Genomic DNA, 17,874 nt, shown 5'->3' on the forward strand with positions numbered 1-17,874 from the left:
ATTGTTATTGCCTATGCTCTAATTCTAATAAACAAAGTTTAAAAAATAAAAAAATAAAACAAACCTGGGTGTTAAAATGGACTCAACTCTGAAAATGGATGCACATGTTAACAATATTGTAAAATCGTGCTTTTTTTTCAGCTGAGTCGTCTGACCAAACACAAGCCAGTCCTTTCCAAACGAAATCTGGAAACAGTGATTCACGCTTTCATTACGTCCCGCCTTGGCCTCTGTAATTCATTGCCTTTTGGGATCAGCCAGACATCTCTAGCTCGCCCACAATTAGTACAAAATGCAACTGCACAATTTCTCACTGGTACAAACAGGCGAGATCACTCAACCCCGACCTTAGCCTCAGTACACTGGTTCCCTGTCTGTTTTAGAGTCGGTTTTAAAATTCTTTTATTTAGTTTTAAGTCACTAAATGGTTCGGCTCCAGCCTATTTGTCAGACCTACTCCATTCATTCAGACCACACTCCACCCCGTTCTCTCAGGTCTTCAGACCAGAGACTATTGTCTGTTCCTCGACCTGCCAATCAGTGTCAGACAGTGTCACTGTGTTTAAATCTCATTTAAAAACTCACTTTTACACGCTGGCTTTTAACCCAGTGTGACGTGGTTCTTATACAGTGTTCTTATGCAGTTTTTTATGTGGTATTTTAGGCAGTCCTTTCTTCACTCTTTTAATATTAATTCAAATTGCTGCATGTTTCTCTTATTTTATTTTATTCTGTTTTCTTTCTATTTTAATGAACTTTTTGTCCATGTCTGTCTTGTTCCTGGTAATTTAAGTTATATTCTATTTTAATGTACAGCACTTTGGTCAGCTCCTTTGTTGTGTTAAAGTGCTTTATAAATAAATAATAATTTCACAACAAAGAAAAATTGTAAAATACTGGTAAAAAAAAAAAAAAAACTCAATTGCATTCGTTTTTTAATGCGTTCTGTCAGGCGCGTGTTCCACAGTTAGTTTCAGTGACGTCACAGCGTCGGGGCGATGCGCGTGCCCGCGTCGGGGACGCGCCCAGGCCGACTGGTCACGTGGTGACGTGTTTTCACCGCCGCGCGCTTCTCCCTTCTCAGTTCGGTAAAGATGGCGGCCGCGTGTACCGGAGGCCGGAGAAGATGACGACGCTGCCCGCAGGGAGAGTCGCAGGCGCCGCGCGGTTCTGGCTGTGAACGCGACTGGAGCTCGGAGTTTTGACCCCCCCTCCCCGACAGACCGACCAGTTCCGACCCGGGGCGGGCCCATGGAGGACATCAACTCCAACATAAACGCCGACCTGGAGGTGCGGAAGCTCCAGGACCTGGTGAAGAAACTCGAGCAGCAGAACGAGCAGCTCCGCAGCCGCTCGGCGTTGCTCTCCTCCACCCGGCCGCTCAGCGCCGGATACGACTCGGCCTTGTCCGCGGGCGCCGCGGCGGCGCTGGCCGGCTTCTCCGGGGTGGGGTTCGGCGGGGTGCTGGAGAACTCCCGCTGCCTGAGCCCCAGGCGCTCCTACCACGGCGCCGCCGCCTATTACAACGGGGAGGACGGGGAGGCGTCTGTCCTGGACGAGCTGGAGCTCCTGGACCTTGAGGACATGGACTGTCTGCAGGAGGACGAGGACAGCTGGTGAGTTTCAGAAGTGACGTCACCGAGCTCCATGGCGGCCATGCTGTCAGCTGTCACCGTAGATCACCGGCGTGGGCGCACTGGTCCGCTCCCTCCTGGCAGTGCTGCGTTTCGTGGTTTCTGGACTTGTGGACCTCGAGCAGGTCCGTTGTCCTGCAGGTCAAGGGGCGCGGTCCGCGGCTCAGGTTACTTCAGAGCCCCGAAACACCCCCAGCCTTGACGTTGCGGGAATGCCGCTGGCTGGGACCTTCTCCTTCGCAGCGTTGTGTCACTACCATTGTGAAGGCCTCTAGTTCATTTCCTTCAGAGTGTTCTAATGAAGTGAAAGCGATTGTCACTTGTGATACACAGCTGCACAGCACACGGTGCACACAGTGAAATGTGTCCTCTGTATTTAACCATCACCCTGAGTGAGCAGTGGGCACCATGACAGGCGCCCGGGGAGCAGTGTGTGGGGACGGTGCTTTGCTCAGTGGCACCTCAGAGGATCGGGATTCGAACCGTCAACCTTCTGATTACGGGGCCGCTTCCTTAACCGCTAGGCCACCACTGCCCCGCCTACACAACTGTGACGAGGCACCTACAGGTGTGGCCGGGTTCACTGGGAGAATATTCTGTTATTGGGTGAAGGTGTGACCTCAGACGACCTTTCCTGTAAGCTGCCATGTGCCGAAATGTCCAGGATCCACACTGACCACCATGTACCAGGACACGACCATTTATAATGTAGTACAGTCGCGGAACGACACGCATACTGGTCTTCGGATCTTGTGGTCGGTCGTTTCTGTGGCGCACTGAAGTATAATTACAAGCATTTGAATACGTTTCAAATACTTTAATTGCCAATCACATCAAGTTTATGCAAAGATTCAAGCTGTCAATCAACTTCTGGGCCAAATCCTGACCTATGGCGGCCCATTCCTTCATAATCACTGCTTTGCAAGAATTTGCGGGTTTCTGTTTGTGCGCCCGACTCTTGAGGATTGACCACAAATTCTTAATCAGATTCCTGGCCATGGACCCTAAATTTCAATGTTTTGTTCCCCGAGCCGCTTGGTTCTCACTTTGGCCATTGCGGCGCGGTGCTCCATCATGCTGGAAAAGGCATCGTTCTTCACCAAACGCTTCTTGGACTGTTGGGAGAAGTTGCTGTGGGAGGAGGTTTTGGTACTGTTCTTTATTCATGGCCGCGTTATTGGGCAAAATTGTGAGACATGCATGGTCTCAGGATGCTATGCTGTCTGCACGAGACGGGACTTTTCTTCTCCGGGTAACCATTTTTCCAGACGGCCCGAACAATCGTAAAGGGGCTTCGCCGGAGAAAACTACTTCACCGCAGACCTCAGCAGTCCAGTCCAGTTTTTGCTCAGTGGCACCTTGGCGGTATTTGAACCGGCAACCTGCTTCCTTGCCCGCTATGCCACCAGTGCCCCTTGTAGAATTACCAGACGCCCTTATCCAGAGCGCCTTACAATCAGTAGTTACAGGGACAGTCCCCCCCTGGAGACACTCAGGGTTAAGTGTCCTGCTCAGGGACACAATGGTAGTAAGTGGGATTTGAACCCGGGTCTTCTGGTTCATAGGCGAGTGTGTTACCCGCTAGGCTACTACCGCCTCTTTAAACTGTCCTTCATCGTAATCTCGCCGTTTGTACGTAAATAACGCTAAAGTGGCTTTGAGGCTCAGGTCGCTTTACAAGGATTGTCCTCACCAGGCGGTAATCCTGGAACCACAGCCAGATGGAGGGATTTGTCCAGCGACGGTGAAACCCTGAAACAGCCGGGCGGGGCGGGCCGCTGACCTCACTGTGATGTGGCCGCCAGCGAACACTCGGCTGGAGATGCTGGCGTGGAGAACGGCGACACGCTCCTGGCTCCGTTAGGCCGTTCTTTAATGGGGACCGTGATTTTTGGGGTCTCTTGTAATGTCTGGAGGTCACGTGATTTACGGAAAGCCCATTTTCACCATACTGAAAGTGAAGTGATTGTCACTTGTGATACACAAGCAGCACAGCACACGGTGAAACGGTGTCCTCTGTATTTAACCATCACCCTTGGTGAGCAGTGGGCAGCCATGACAGGGGCCCGGGGAGCAGCGTGTGGGGACGGCGCCTTGCTCGGTGGCACCTCGGCGGCACCCTTCTGATTACGGGGCCGCTTCCTTAACCGCTAGGCCACCGCTGCCCCTTAATCACACTTCCTTCTGACCCTCATTCCTTCCATGGATACAAAACCCCTCGATATGGGATTACAGGTGTCCATGACGGGAAGCGGGACTCGGCTAAACCGGGAATGAGCCTCCGGCCGGATTAGTGCTGCAGCGCCGTGCGGACAGAATGGTCGTGAAAAATGCACAAACTCAAACCAATTAAAGGGGCGGAGCCTCACAGACGCACATTTATCATTCTGTGAGGGTTTCGGGTCCGAGCGTGTTCCGTCGAGTCTTGGCTTTGATTCGGTCAGTGGCGCGTCGTTCCGCTCTCGGGAGACTCCGCCCGCTGCGGCTGAGGCTCCGCAGTTCGTGCAGCGCGCGTCCTTCGCCAGGAACGCTCCCGTCCAGCTGCGTGTGTGTGCGTGTGTGTGTAGTAGGGCTGTTGAACTGAATCTCGTAATCGATGCGGACGTGGATGCCCGTAGTTACTACAGTACCTTAACGTGAGTCCATGAAGGTTCACGCCGCTTGTGTGTGTGTGTGTGTGTGTGTGTGTGTGTGTGTGTGTGTTTCAGGTTGTACGAGGCGAAGCTGAACAGCCCGCTGCAGAAGGCGCTGAGCCCCATCGTGTGGTGCCGACAGGCCCTGGACAACCCCAGTCCCGACATGGAGTCGGCCAAGCGCTCCCTGATCCACAGGCTGGACCTCATGATGTCAGGTACCCGTTTAGTCCTTTTCTCTGGGACGTTTGGACGTTTGTGTGTCTCCCGTTGCCTTTTCAGGGGGACTTTCACTGCGCGTTATTTTTAGAGTCAGGGCCAGTTGCCGTGCGGTTTTAGAACCTGCTGTAGTGAGCTGAGCCTCTCGTGATCACCCACGAGGTCACCACCCCGTCCTTCTGCTCTGTCACCCGTCCTCTCACCCAGTCTGGCCAGAGTTCAGGAACAACAATCTCAAGATCCAACAATCTTCCCCTCGCTTGTTCTGTTGTTTTTGGGTTTTTTTTCCCCCTCATGGATTACGACGACTTCGACTGGAATAGACACCTGGACACACGTACAGGGACAGCGTCCTCGTGATTTTTACTCTTGACGCCGTTCATTCTGCTTCAGATATCTCGTCTCTCGTCTTCTTGCTCCCTCCTGTCCCGGTGAATTCCACTTCCCTGTTTCTAATGAGGGTGTGACACTGCTGGTTGCCATGGCGACACTGCGTGTGTTGTTTTTCTGCAGTGGAGGTGTGAAGGTCCTGGGTTCCTGCGGCCGTCCTGGTCCCGGCTGCAGCTGTGTTTGTGTTTGTCCATGGCAACCGATCCCTTGTTTCCATTCCCTGAGAAAGTAATAAACAATCCCACAATGCACCGCTGAGTCCCCGTGGCTGCGCTGAGGCTGGAGTTCCAGCACGGTCACCACGTCCCCTTCAGCACAGCAGTTAATCGCTTCACTCCGAGTGTCCATCTCGGCCACCAGTTGACAGGCCCTGCACTGTCTTATTCCCACATCAGATGTGTGCCGCGAGCATCGCCCACAATGCCACGGGACAAAGCCGCCCTATTCAGAGCAGAGAACAGACGTCTCCTTCATATGGACATCGCCTGTGGGCCGAATGTCTTCCCTCTGCATCATCTGAGCCGTTTTTCTGGTGGGAGTCGAGCTGCTTCCTCAGGTCTGGGTCGGTCTGAACATGTAACCGGGGAAGGTGAAGTGATTGTCGCTGTGGAGCACGCCACACGGTGACCCCACAAAATGTGTCCTCTGCATTTAACCGTCGCCCTTAGTGATCAGTGGGCAGCCATGACAGGCGCCCGGGGGTCGGTACCTCGATCATGGGGACCTCAGTGGCACCTTGGCAGCTCGGGATTCGAACCGGAAACCTTCTGATTACGGGTCCGCTTCCTTAACCGTTTGAGTGACAGTCACCCGGTGGCCGCACGTTCGGGTCCTTGTTCTTCCACCCGCGCTCTGTCCTGGTCCACGTGCCGATTAGCGGCCAGTAATCCTGACGCCTGTCTGGCCGCTATAAATAACTGCAGGCGGACGAGGGCGAAACTGGCCCTGACCGCTCTGATCTGGGATCAGTTTGCTGGACTTTAATGTTCCGCCCTGAATAATGTAGGAGGACAGAGTGGTGATGGAGGAAGTGAATGCAGCAGCCGAGTTGGCCTTCTGACCTCATTATAACTGGAGCATTTATCAATGGAACGAGCTCTCTCTGTGTGTGTGTGTGTGTGTGTGTGTGTGTGTGTGTGTGTGTGTGTGTGTGTGTGTGTGTGTGTGTGTGTGTGTGTGTGTGTGTGTGTTGAATGGTCTAATTGAGACAGTCTCGGTGGTCAGACACTGATTCTTTGTGCTGCTGGGTGTGGAGTGTGTTAAACTCTGAACATCAGTGAACAGAGGGCAGCTAACCCCGAGTGTCTCTAGGGGGGGACGTAAGTGAAAGTTAAAGTGAAGTGATTGCCATTATGAAGCACAGCACACAGTGAAATGTGTCCTCTGCTTTTAAACCATCACCCTTGGTGAGCAGTGGGCGGCCATGACAGGCGCCCGGGGAGCAGTGTGGGGATGTCTTGGCCTTCCAATTACGGGTCCAATTCCTTACCCGCTAGGCCGCCGCTGCCCCTAGTCGCTCTGGTAAATGCTGTAAATGTGAGTGTGTGTGAGAGAGGAAGACATGGCCGGTTTGACAAGGATGTGGTAAACTCCTGTTGTGACTGTCAGCTCTTTCAACAGCAAATAAACGCAGGAGTATGTACGGCGGCGGCGGCAACGGAAGCCCATACAGCACACACACCGCCAACAGCCCCTACAGCAGCGGCTTCAACTCTCCCTCGTCCACCCCCTCCAGAGTCCCCATCGTCAAGCAGCTGGTGCTGCCCAGCAGTGCAGGTGACGTTCGCCTTTAATCACGCCACCAGCGAAGTGCACGTTCACCGCCGCCGCAAACCTGTAAGGATCCGCGTTTGACCCCCAGGTCACCAACGAGGGGGGGCAGACAGGAACCCCCCCGCGGTCAGTCCCCAGTCCTCAGTGGACAGTGAGCTGAGCACGTCAGAGATGGACGAAGACTCTGTCGGTTCGTCCACCACCTACAAACTCAACGATGTCACCGACGTGCAGATCCTGGCCCGTATGCAGGAGGAGAGTGAGTGTCCCTTTACTGTCACACACACACTCACACACAAGGATCACATCATGGGGGCTTTAAGATCTTACTTCGTTCGTCGTCTAAAGCCACACCCACCCCGTACAACAGCGCTGCTTTCTTAAAGCGACTCCCACACCTTACAAGTCGCATGCATGACGTCACAACAACAGTCCAGGCGGGAATGAATATGGAGTCGGGCGACGGTGATCATTACCTAAAACATCCCGTTTATATCTGCCAGTTCCTATATCGTTCTATATGTAGTACATCTTTCTTCAAATGGGCCTGTTTTTGAGAAAATTCTTATTGCTTTATTTTTATTATGCTGCAGTATTGTGGGAATGACATTCGCAGTGATTGCAAGGACAGTTAATATATCAAATAAAAATATATTACTTAAGATCAAATACTATTAATATTAACTGATGAGCAAAAATGATGATCACGGTTAAACACAAGCTTTTCATATATATGGCCCCAGGGGCCAACAAGTTATGTGTTAAAAATGTGTACATTTTGTCATCACCCATGAATATATATTAGTTCAGTATATATGTGTGTGTGTGTGTGTGTGTGTGTGTATATATGGGGTGGTAGTAGCGTAGTGGGTAAAACACTTGCCTATTAACCAGAAGACCCGGGTTCAAATCCCACTTACTACCATTGTGTCCCTGAGCAAGACACTTAACCCTAAGTTGCTCCAGGGGGGGACTGTCCCTGTAACTACTGATTGTAAGTAGTAATGCTGTAAATGTAAATATATTGCCATTGTAGCACCAGAAGTATGAATATTAAAGTTATTTTGCTAAATTTCTGTGTTTATGTGCATGATGTGACACTCTGGCCCTGCCCTCTCTCAGGTCTGAGGCAGGACTATGCAGCCACAACATCTCGCCGCAGCTCCGGTTCCTCCTGTCACTCGCTGCGTCGGGGCACCTTAAGTGACGATCAGGAGGTCGACGCCCACAGCCTGGAGGATGACGAGGACGCGGCGGTACACCCCGCCTTCCACCCGCCCCTGAACCGCTTCAGCCCCTCCCCTCGGCACTCACCCCGTCACTCGCCCCGCTCCCGCTCGCCCGCGCGCACCCTGGAGTACAGCCGCACCTCCCCTCAGCCAATCATTAGCCGACTGCAGCAGCCCCGCCTCTCCCTGCAGAGCCACGCCCAGGACTCCCAGGCAAACGCCATCAAGAACGAAGGTAAAGCCACTAAAGGGGGGGGCTTCCTTAACCGCTAGGCCACCCCTGCCCCAGCAGTTATAGTTGCGTGCGGTGCATTGTGGGTAATATCTGGACCTTTTTTTTTTTTTTTTTTTCCCCCCTGTGTTTGTAGAGAAGCTCAGGCGCAGTCTTCCTAACCTCTCGCGCTCCAACTCGGGCCACGCCCCTGAGCCAGTCAAAAACAGCCGGAGCTGCGAGTCCAACCTACAAGTGCCAAACGGATCCCCCAGACATCAGAGCCAGTCAGCCAGTGAGTGTGTTTATATACACACACACACACACTCACGGAAGCCGGTCAGCATGCGGTTTTCTCACCGTTATTTTGTTAATTTGTGTATATATTTAGTACCGTAGCACTACTGGTTTTGTCTTTCCTCCTTTTACTTCCATTCCGCTCTCTTTCACACGGTCCTACTTTCAGGACCTTTTCTTAATGAACTCGTAATGAGTATGGGGTTCAGAAAAGACGGTCGAGGTTCCAGAATACTCATTTTAATCTGAATCTATTAAAATGACCGTAAGTTCAGAATGTCCTGCTGATTCGTGCTAAACAATATTCCGTAGTTAGCAGTAGAGAACAGTGGGATTTGGTCTTCATTCGTCTTCATAATCCTGGTCGTCCACAGTTCTGTGTGGTTTTAGTAGATTTGCACGCCTCTCCTGAACTCCTTCAGCGAGAACCTCTCCTGCTGCTGCTGCTCCTTCTGCTCCTCCGTGGCTGTGATGCTGGTCGAGCACGTGCCGCTTCCCGCTCTTGGCTGAGATTACGGCGGGTCTCTCTCTCTCTCTCTCTCTCTCTCTGTCTCTGGGTTGAGCCGCAGCTCCCTCTAGTGGCTTCCGCTGCCGCACCTTTTCGCTGTCCCCTCCGCGCCAGCGAGGCTCCGGCCTCGGACCAGAACCGTAACGTGTCCTTGTCTTCCAGCGGCGCTGCAACAAAGGTTCTCCTCCACCCCCGTCCGCTCAAGTCCGAAAACCAAACAGCCGCTGCAGAGCCCGTCGTCCCTACGAGGTAACCGCCCGTCACCATGGCGATGGGGTAGGTCTGGTGCAGCCTCAGGCCGGAGAGGATTTCCTTGGTTTTCATCGGTTATTTTGAGGAACCATGATGGCAACTCGCCTGTGCATCCAGGATAAAGAGAATTTCAACTTCGGTCTTAATATCAGTTGGTCCAGATGATATTAGGTCACCTGCGACCAGGACTCTTGTGAAGAGTAAAAAAAAAAAAAAAAAAAAAAAAGTCTAGTCAGTAGGGGTGTGCAAAAAAAATCAATTCACAAAAGAATTGCGATGTTATCTCTACCGATTCAAAATTGATTCACACATTTCCCATTTTGTAACGCCGCGAGGTAAATTGTTCCTCCGGATAGGAGTTTGCCAATCCTATAGATGGCGCTATGCTCGGATAGTAGTCCTTGGTGTGAATAAGGACGCGCGAGCAACGGATGGACGCGCCATGGACAATGCAATGGAGACGGAAATTCAACCTGCCCCGTCCTCATTTAAGGCAGATGTTTGGGCACATTTTGGATTCTACAACATCGATGGCATGGAAGAGATTGATACGTCCCACGTCATACGCAAGCTTTGTAAAGCTAAAGTCAAATATTTTGGAATCAATACAAACCTCAGGACTCACATGGTACGTCATCATCCAGAGGATGCAGGCGAAGTTCAGCCAAAAGTAAGACACATTCCTGGAGACCAACGCGCACTCTACATCAATGTTGCAAACTTCCAACCAACTCTGGACGGGCAAAGAAAAGAACTCGGTCCGTAGCCTGTTTTATTTCCAAAGGTCTGCGTCCCTACAGCGTTATTGAAAATGAAGGCCTTCGGTATATATCAATTTGTATAATTTAAGTTGAAGGTTTGCAGTTTATATCTTTGTAATGTGACTAACTTATCTCAGACTGATGGACGATAAAAAAATAATGAACGTTTTGAATCGCGAATAGTTTTGAGAGTCGAAATCGAAGAGAATCATGACATTATCTGAATCGTGCACCCCTACTAGTTAGTGAAACTGAAGGAGATGTGCGGCTGCTGCTGCTGGGAGTTGTAGTTTTTTTTGCTGGTCTTCCGGGAACTGGATACCAGCAGACCAAATGAACTCACAGCTGGACATGGAATGCAAATAAAACCTTTAAAAGCATTATTTTATCTTTGGGAGAGCTAATAGCATTAATGAAGATGTGCTAATGAACGCCGCGGTCTTCATTTTTAGTGAAACAGCTGATGAACGTTGTTTTCGTGTCTGAATCACGAGGAGACACGTTGACACGAGGATGATGCTGAGCACAATGTTCAGGTGCACATGAGATTAAAAGTCATACATGTGAAGGTCATGTGACATACTTTAATTAACACGGTCCACATTATTACCTTAACCACGGCCGCCCTACTCCTGATTTCAACAACTATAACACTCGTACGTACGCAGCGTGTAAACGGGATCTCCTCCGGGCTTGACTAGTGCGTGTGTAAAAGTGGGCGGGGCTTCCTCTCCAGCCACTCAGCACCTTCTCTGCTCTTCTGTTCAGTCCCCCTGGCCTGTTGCTTTGGAGAGGAAGACTTCAGTGAGTATTGGCCTGGTGCTGCAGCGCCCCCTGCATCTGTAATTGTGGTGGTGGTTGGCTGTGATTGGTCGTGATCATGCTGTGATTTATTATGTCCCAACCACAAGGGGGCATTGATGCCCAGTTGTTGGGTACGTGAGGTGTGTGTTGTGCTTGTTGTGTTTAATGCACCCTTGTGAAATGTTGCCGTCGTTTGCGTATGTCATGGTGATTTAGGAATATTGCTGTTTGTTGTGGTTATTTCATGCCGCATTTCTCTCCTCATCAGTGTTTGTGTTCCAGTTTTCGGGGCCGCAGACCTGAACTCACCTCCATTTTCTCTCTCAGTTTCTTCACCGAGTAAATTGAGGAGCCCCGCCCCTTCCCCTCTGGCTCTGAAGCAGCCGGTGAAGGCCCTGTCCACCCCCGGCTCCACCCCGACCCGCTCACTGGCCACGCCCCGCAGCGGCCTGCCACGCCCCGGGGGCCCCACAGGGACCACCGGCGTCCCTGTGTCCCGCAGTAAACTGGCACAACCTGTCCGCAGGTACACACACACACACACACACACACACACACTAGGGACATTGAAATGATTCTCATAATCGATGTATTGTGATGCAGACGTGGACGAACATGATCGGTTCTCTGGCGGCGATATAAAAATTCTCCAGAGTAGTTTGTTGAAATTTGTTGAACTTTGACCCGCTGTGCGACCAATCAAAGCGTGAATGGAGGAAAAGCGGATCTTGTTAGTCCCTGAGTGTCCGGAGATCCACAACACGACATTACCATCTTACCGGGGGTTTACATTTACATTTACAGCATTTATCAGACGCCCTTATCCAGAGCGACTTACAATCAGTAGTTACAGGGACAGTCCCCCCCTGGAGACACTCAGGTTTAAGTGTCTTGCTCAGGGACACAATGGTAGTAAGTGGGTTTTGAACCTGGGTCTTCTGGTTCAAAACCCTGTGGGTTTGGAACGAGACCTTAACTCTTGTATTAAGAAACCTCGTGAAAATTTTCTGGGATGCGTTGATAATCGTAATCGACTCGTGAGACCACGATTCCTCCGGACGTTTCAAGAAGTTACATTTTTCTGGAATGTTAAAATGTTTTTTTTTGGTTGTCTGTGGTGTGCAGGTCCCTGCCGGCACCGCGCTCCTACAGCGGCGTCAGGGATGAGAGCTGGAGGGAGGGCTGCTACTGACTGCACAGCCCGCAGACAGAACAACACGGCACTTTAACGGAAAAACGCGAACGACGTATTATCATCGTCATAATCGTCATAATCATCATCACAATCGTGGCTGAAGTGGACAGGCTGGAGTCCGGAGAACGCCAAAGAAACCAGCCAAGCTCCAGATGCTGCCGCCACCAGGGGGCGCCGTTGCCAAGCAGACAGAGATCCAAAAATAAATTTCACTCCCAATTCATTACTTTTTTTTTCCCCGAAATTCCCGTCTCTATTGTCTCCGCCCCTTTCACCTGCCTGAATTTCCACTGGAGACCCTGCAGGTCCAGCGTCCTGTAATGTTGTGAGATGGTCTGCTTTATCGCTTGGTTTGCTGAATGCACCTCTTAAGTGGCTTTACGTTGTCACAGAATCAATTTCATGTCAGTTTCATCCACGATGGTGTCTTATCTGTGTGACAATTATTTATGAAAGATAATTATTTAAAAAGTTCCTTTTCAAAATATATCCATGCACAGTATTTCTTTTTGTATGGTTGTTTTATGGATTATTTTTGTATTGCTGAATTTGAACCTCACCTCGAAGCTAAATCTCCAAAGCGTTTGGAAGGAGTCACCCATATTTGAATAGTTAAAAGAAGCACTGTGTCGCAGCTCATCTTCACTTTCTGTTATTTATCCAAGGTCACGTCTTCTGTTTCATTGAATGAGGAGAACAAGGGTCACCGGGTTCCGGGTAAAGATTTTTCAGACATTTCTGTGGCCTCCATATCTAAAAAAAAAAAGTTTAAACCACCAGCCACGACCTCTGCTGCCGCTTTAGCTCCACCAGTTCAGCACAGAGGTCGTGACTGGAGGTTAAATGTTTTATTTTATTTTTTTTAAGCAAATCTTATTCTTATTAAACTCCAGAATGGATCTATGATTGTGACGTTCCTGCACAAAGCGCCTCTGAGCAGCGAAGACGAATCTGTCTGGGAAAACTTAGTGCCTATGATTTACAAATCAAAGATTTTTTTCGTTTTGTGCCAATTGTACTTTATTTTTTTTAGTTTTGCCGATATAAATTGCTTCAGGGGTCTTCGCATTTCTGCTTGTTTACATTTTAAACTTTTTGTAATTGCATTATTAATACATTCATCGTTGCTTTTGGTCAAAGTATGTATAAAGACGCCTGGATATTTAAAACTAAATGCTCTGCTGTGGTATGAGAGGCTTTTAATTTATTTAAAGGAGCGCTGCCTGGACGTGGGGTGGGAGGTGCAGAGGGACACGTGGGCGTGGCCGGCGGAAACGCCACGCCCCTGTGGCTGGACTGTTTCCTTTACACTTTTTGTATCTCCACGAAACATGACGCTCAGTTTTCTGTGTAAGTTCACGTTTCAAAATAAAATGGTGAGAACGAAAGAAAGACTTCTTGTCGAGTGAAAGAATTGTACTTGTCGACCCATCATCATCTTCATCATCTCAGCGCACCGGCAGGATCAGATCCGGTCTTCAGAACCCACCCGCCACGCAGGTTTCTCGCTGGGTTCCTGGACAAGCCATCGGTGATCTAGGTGCACCAACTGAGCCGAAGATCGACCAGCAGCACTTCGATCTCCATGAATAGACCTGCTGGACCTTTTGCCACAGAAGACCGGCTCGATCAACGCCGAACTTCTGGTGCGCTCTGGTGCCAGGGACTCCTCTCCTGGTCCTCGGAGACGTCGTCGATCGATCGTTTTACGCAGGGTTCAGGGGATCATAGATGTGCGCGAACAGACGCAGGTCGAGTTCAGGTGAAAGCCTCGCGCCCCGGTGGTCGTTCCCGCCCGGGCTCTCGCGCTGATTCGGTTCCCGGGGCGCGCGGGAACCCCGAAATTACCGCGCGTAACGCGCCACTCCCGGACTGTCACCAATCGCCGCAAAGAAAGCGACGTTCACTCCTGACTGCGCAGAGGAGGGTCCATCTGACCGCGTCCTGGTGCGCAGACGCGGGACGCCACTGGGCTCTTTAACCCGGGGACACCAGCGTCCCCCCCCGTCATTGGTGGCAGCAGGCGACGACGACGCGCAGGGACCGTGAGAGACCCCCGGACGCGGCTCCTGGAAGCTCCATGGAGAACCCCGCGCTGTCCAACGCGACCGGAGACGTCGCTGCCGGTCTGTCCGCGGGACACCTGGTGGTGGCGTTCTGGGACTCCCCGCTGAGCCACGGCGTCAACGTGTTCGTGGGACTGGTCCTGTGCTTCACCATGCTGGGGCTGGGCTGCACGGTGGAGGTGAGTGAGATCGGGGAGCACGTCCGGAGACCCGTCGGGGTCCTGCTCGCCACGGTCTGCCAGTTCGTCATCATGCCCCTGGTGGCGTTCCTGCTGGCGCTGGCCTTCTCCCTCGACGACGTCGCCGCCGTCGCCGTGCTGCTGTGCGGCTGCTGTCCCGGAGGAAACCTGTCCAACATCATGTCCCTGCTGGTCAACGGCGAGATGAACTTAAGGTAGAGAATCATCACTAACACATCAGCAACTTACAATCAGTAGTTACAGGGACAGTCCCCCCCTGGAGACACTCAGGGTTAAGTGTCTTGCTCAGGGACACAATGGTAGTAAGTGGGATATGAACCTGGGTCTTCTGGTTCATAGGCGAGTGTGTTACCCCACCGGGCTACTACCACCCAGCACCCATAAGACTGTTCAGGATTCCCAACTGAGCTGAAAGTGCATGCACGACATGAACAGGGCATGAAAGTGGGAGTCTGCTTGTGTAGGACATTTATGACGGATCATTTTTGGACTAAACTTTATTTTCAGATGAATGAGCTTTTTCAGCACAGGTTGACTCCGTCTCATCCCCTCCCAGCATCATCATGACCATCTCCTCCACCATCCTGGCGCTGGTCTTCATGCCGCTGTGCCTGTGGATGTACAGCCGCGCCTGGATCAACACCCCCGTGGTGGACCTCCTGCCCTTCGGTGCCATCATCCTCACGCTCTGCAGCACCCTGATCCCCATTGGCCTGGGCGTGGCCCTCAGATACCACTACACCCGCGTGGCGGACGCCGTCCTCAAGGTAGGACCGTCCAGCCAGGACGTGATGGGGGGGCGGGGGCGACCGGACCTGTCACCATACGGCCGCCGGTGACGAGGACGGCAGGGCGGGCCACACTGCTGCTCTGACAGGGCAGAGCGCCGCACATTATCTTCCAGGGATATTCCACTTTATTCTAAAATAATCCGGTCAAAACCAGCAATCAGTCTTTAAATTACGATTGACGAATAGTTATGGATAATAATCGGTATAATGATAAATTAGATAGATTGCTCATTCATTGCAAGAAGTCAAGTGATTGTCATTGTGCTGCACAGCAGCACAGCACACGGTGCACACAGTGAAATTTGTCCTCTGCATTTAACCATCACCCTTGGTGAGCAGTGGGTAGCCATGACAGGCGCCCGGGGAGCAGTGTGTGGGGACGGTGCTTTGCTCAGTGGCACCTTGGTGGATCGGGATTCGAACCGGCAACCTTCTGATTACGGGGCCGCTTCCTTAACCGCCAGACTAGAGCAAGGGCCATACTCTGAATATTCACGATCAGGATATAATAGAATAAGAATAAGATACCTGAAATGAATGTACATTAAAATCTTATTTAATTAAGTATTTCTTCTACCTGAAGTACGTGTGAATTGAATATAATGATAACAATGCCGATATAATAAATGAAAATTCATCATCTTGTCCCCCCAGGTGTCCCTCTGGGCTCTGCTGGCCACCCTTGTGATGCTGTTCTTCCTGACGGCGGCCATGCTGGGTCCTGAACTTATCGCCACCATCCCCCCATCGGTGTACCTGGTGGCCGTGCTCATGCCGCTGGCCGGGTACGGCGCCGGCTACGGCCTGGCGAAGCTCTTCGACCTGCCGCCTAACAGCTGCCGGACCGTCTCCATGGAAACGGGCTGCCAGAATGTGCAGCTGTGCACGGCCATCTTAAAGCTGGCGTTCCCCCCACAGCTGATGGGCGGGATGTACATGTTCCCCCTCCTCTACGCCCTGTTCCAGGCCGCGGAGGCGGGCCTTTTCATCCTGGCGTACCGCATGTACCGGAAGGAGGTCCTGCACAAGCAGGACAACCCCGAGGACGACGACACAAACATCAACTACAGGACCCTGAAGGAGGAGGACGCCGGCTTCGAGGCGGCGTACGGGACCATCACCGTCAGCGACCCCGACTCCATCCGGCTGGAGTCTCGAGGCGGGAACCCGACCCCCGTATAGAGGCTCTACCGGATCCACCAACAATCATCATAAATCCGTCATCAACTAATCAGTCCTAGTTTATGCTGATAGAAACGCTATTAAGGTGCGAAATGAGACCAGCCCTGCATCCGAATTCTCTGTAGGTCCACAAAGGCCCTGAGATGTTGAGAAACCTTCAAGGAGCCTTCGAACTGGGCCCGGCCGTTGAGAACCAACTTTACGTTTGCTGGGAAATTCTACTGCTTCTTTAATTTTGTCTCCCGCTGAATCATGGGAAATAGATTCAGGTGCAGGGCTGGACGTTTCTTTGTTGGAGACGTTTGTAATGAGGTTTAATGTATTTAATGTATTGGACTGGTTTTGGATGCACCAGTGACACCTGTATAAGCTACACGCATCACATCATATGAAACTCGCATAAATGTATTATATTTACATCACTGGACATTTCCATTTCATCGGTGGCCCATTCAGAACCGACACATGTGTACATATAATCTATATGTGTATATATCAGATGTAAAATATGAATAAATAAGCTGCAAACTCGCCTTTGCACTTTGTTGGAAGGAAAACCGCCAGTTGACGTGACGTTTTCATGGATCCCGGACTATAAAAAGTCCAGTTTGGGGTCTGATGGGTGGATCCCGGACTATAAAAAGTCCAGTTTGGGGTCTGATGGGTGGATCCCGGACTATAAAAAGTCCAGTTTTGGGTCTGATGGGTGGAACCCGGACTATAAAAAGTCCAGTTGGGGGTCTGATTGGTGGAACCCGGACTATTCAAAAGTCCAGTTTTGGGTCTGATAGGTGGAACCCGGACTATAAAAAGTCCAGTTTGGGGTCTGATGGGTGGAACCCGGACTCTAAAAAGTCCAGTTTTGGGTCTGATCGGTGGAACCCGGACTCTAAAAAGTCCAGTTTTGGGTCTGATGGGTGGAACCCGGACTCTAAAAAGTCCAGTTTTGGGTCTGATGGGTGGATCCCGGACTATAAAAAGTCCAGTTTTGGGTCTGATGGGTGGAACCCGGACTCTAAAAAGTCCAGTTTTGGGTCTGATCAGTGGAACCCGGACTATTAAAAAGTCCAGTTTTGGGTCTGATCGGTGGAACCCGGACTCTAAAAAGTCCAGTTTTGGGTCTGATCGGTGGAACCCGGACTATAAAAAGTCCAGTTTTGGGTCTGATGGGTGGAACCCGGACTCTAAAAAGTCCAGTTTTGGGTCTGATCAGTGGAACCCGGACTATTAAAAAGTCCAGTTTTGGGTCTGATCGGTGGAACCCGGACTCTAAAAAGTCCAGTTTGGGGTCTGATTGGTGGAACCCGGACTCTAAAAAGTCCAGTTTTGGGTCTGATTGGTGGAACCCGGACTCTAAAAAGTCCAGTTTGGGGTCTGATTGGTGGAACCCGGACTCTAAAAAGTCCAGTTTGGGTCTGATGGGTGGAACCCGGACTCTAAAAAGTCCAGTTTTGGGTCTGATGGGTGGAACCCGGACTCTAAAAAGTCCAGTTTGGGGTCTGATTAGTGGAACCCGGACTCTAAAAAGTCCAGTTTGGGGTCTGATGGGTGGATCCCGGACTATAAAAAGTCCAGTTTGGGGTCTGATGGGTGGAACCCGGACTCTAAAAAGTCCAGTTTGGGGTCTGATCGGTGGAACCCGGACTATTAAAAAGTCCAGTTTTGGGTCTGATGGGTGGAACCCGGACTATAAAAAGTCCAGTTTCCGGTCTGATTGGTCCCCATTCTC

At 51.1% G+C, this 17,874-nt stretch overlaps 2 protein-coding genes across 8 annotated transcripts; both read left to right on the forward strand.

The window, feature by feature from the left end:
- The first annotated feature begins 1,023 nt into the window (after positions 1-1,023).
- On the forward strand, positions 1,024-13,294 carry slain2 (SLAIN motif family, member 2). Of its 7 annotated transcripts, none has more exons than XM_028962454.1 (10): positions 1,024-1,616; positions 4,343-4,485; positions 6,485-6,652; positions 6,738-6,908; positions 7,772-8,113; positions 8,247-8,384; positions 9,057-9,143; positions 10,676-10,711; positions 11,039-11,237; positions 11,837-13,294. In XM_028962454.1, exons 1-10 carry the CDS (start codon positions 1,252-1,254, stop codon positions 11,901-11,903), a joined length of 1,716 nt encoding a protein of 571 aa, XP_028818287.1. In that variant the 5' UTR covers positions 1,024-1,251; the 3' UTR covers positions 11,904-13,294. The 7 variants fall into 7 exon arrangements, with proteins under 7 accessions (XP_028818287.1, XP_028818288.1, XP_028818289.1 ...); XM_028962455.1 differs by having other exon boundaries at positions 6,497-6,652; XM_028962456.1 differs by lacking the exon at positions 10,676-10,711.
- Positions 13,295-13,440: 146 nt separating this feature from the next.
- slc10a4 (solute carrier family 10 member 4) lies at positions 13,441-16,858 on the forward strand. The gene is made up of 3 exons (XM_028962462.1): positions 13,441-14,366; positions 14,729-14,939; positions 15,618-16,858. Exons 1-3 carry the CDS (start codon positions 13,987-13,989, stop codon positions 16,143-16,145), a joined length of 1,119 nt encoding a protein of 372 aa, XP_028818295.1. The 5' UTR covers positions 13,441-13,986; the 3' UTR covers positions 16,146-16,858.
- The last annotated feature ends 1,016 nt before the right edge of the window (positions 16,859-17,874 follow it).

Source organism: Denticeps clupeoides, chromosome 19 (genome assembly GCF_900700375.1).
Source record: "Denticeps clupeoides chromosome 19, fDenClu1.1, whole genome shotgun sequence".
NCBI lineage: Eukaryota > Metazoa > Chordata > Actinopteri > Clupeiformes > Denticipitidae > Denticeps > Denticeps clupeoides.

What these genes read in the sequence shown, in the direction of transcription:
- slain2 (XM_028962454.1), top strand. Translation starts at nt 1,252, where the DNA reads ATGGAGGACATCAACTCCAACATAAACGCCGACCTGGAGGTGCGGAAG. An exon ending in GCTGGACCTCATGATGTCAG is followed by an intron (nt 4,486 to 6,484) that starts GTACCCGTTTAG and finishes TGTGACTGTCAG; the next exon opens with CTCTTTCAACAGCAAATAAA. An exon ending in ACATCAGAGCCAGTCAGCCA is followed by an intron (nt 8,385 to 9,056) that starts GTGAGTGTGTTT and finishes CTTGTCTTCCAG; the next exon opens with CGGCGCTGCAACAAAGGTTC.
- slc10a4 (XM_028962462.1), top strand. Translation starts at nt 13,987, where the DNA reads ATGGAGAACCCCGCGCTGTCCAACGCGACCGGAGACGTCGCTGCCGGT. An exon ending in AACGGCGAGATGAACTTAAG is followed by an intron (nt 14,367 to 14,728) that starts GTAGAGAATCAT and finishes ATCCCCTCCCAG; the next exon opens with CATCATCATGACCATCTCCT. An exon ending in TGGCGGACGCCGTCCTCAAG is followed by an intron (nt 14,940 to 15,617) that starts GTAGGACCGTCC and finishes TTGTCCCCCCAG; the next exon opens with GTGTCCCTCTGGGCTCTGCT.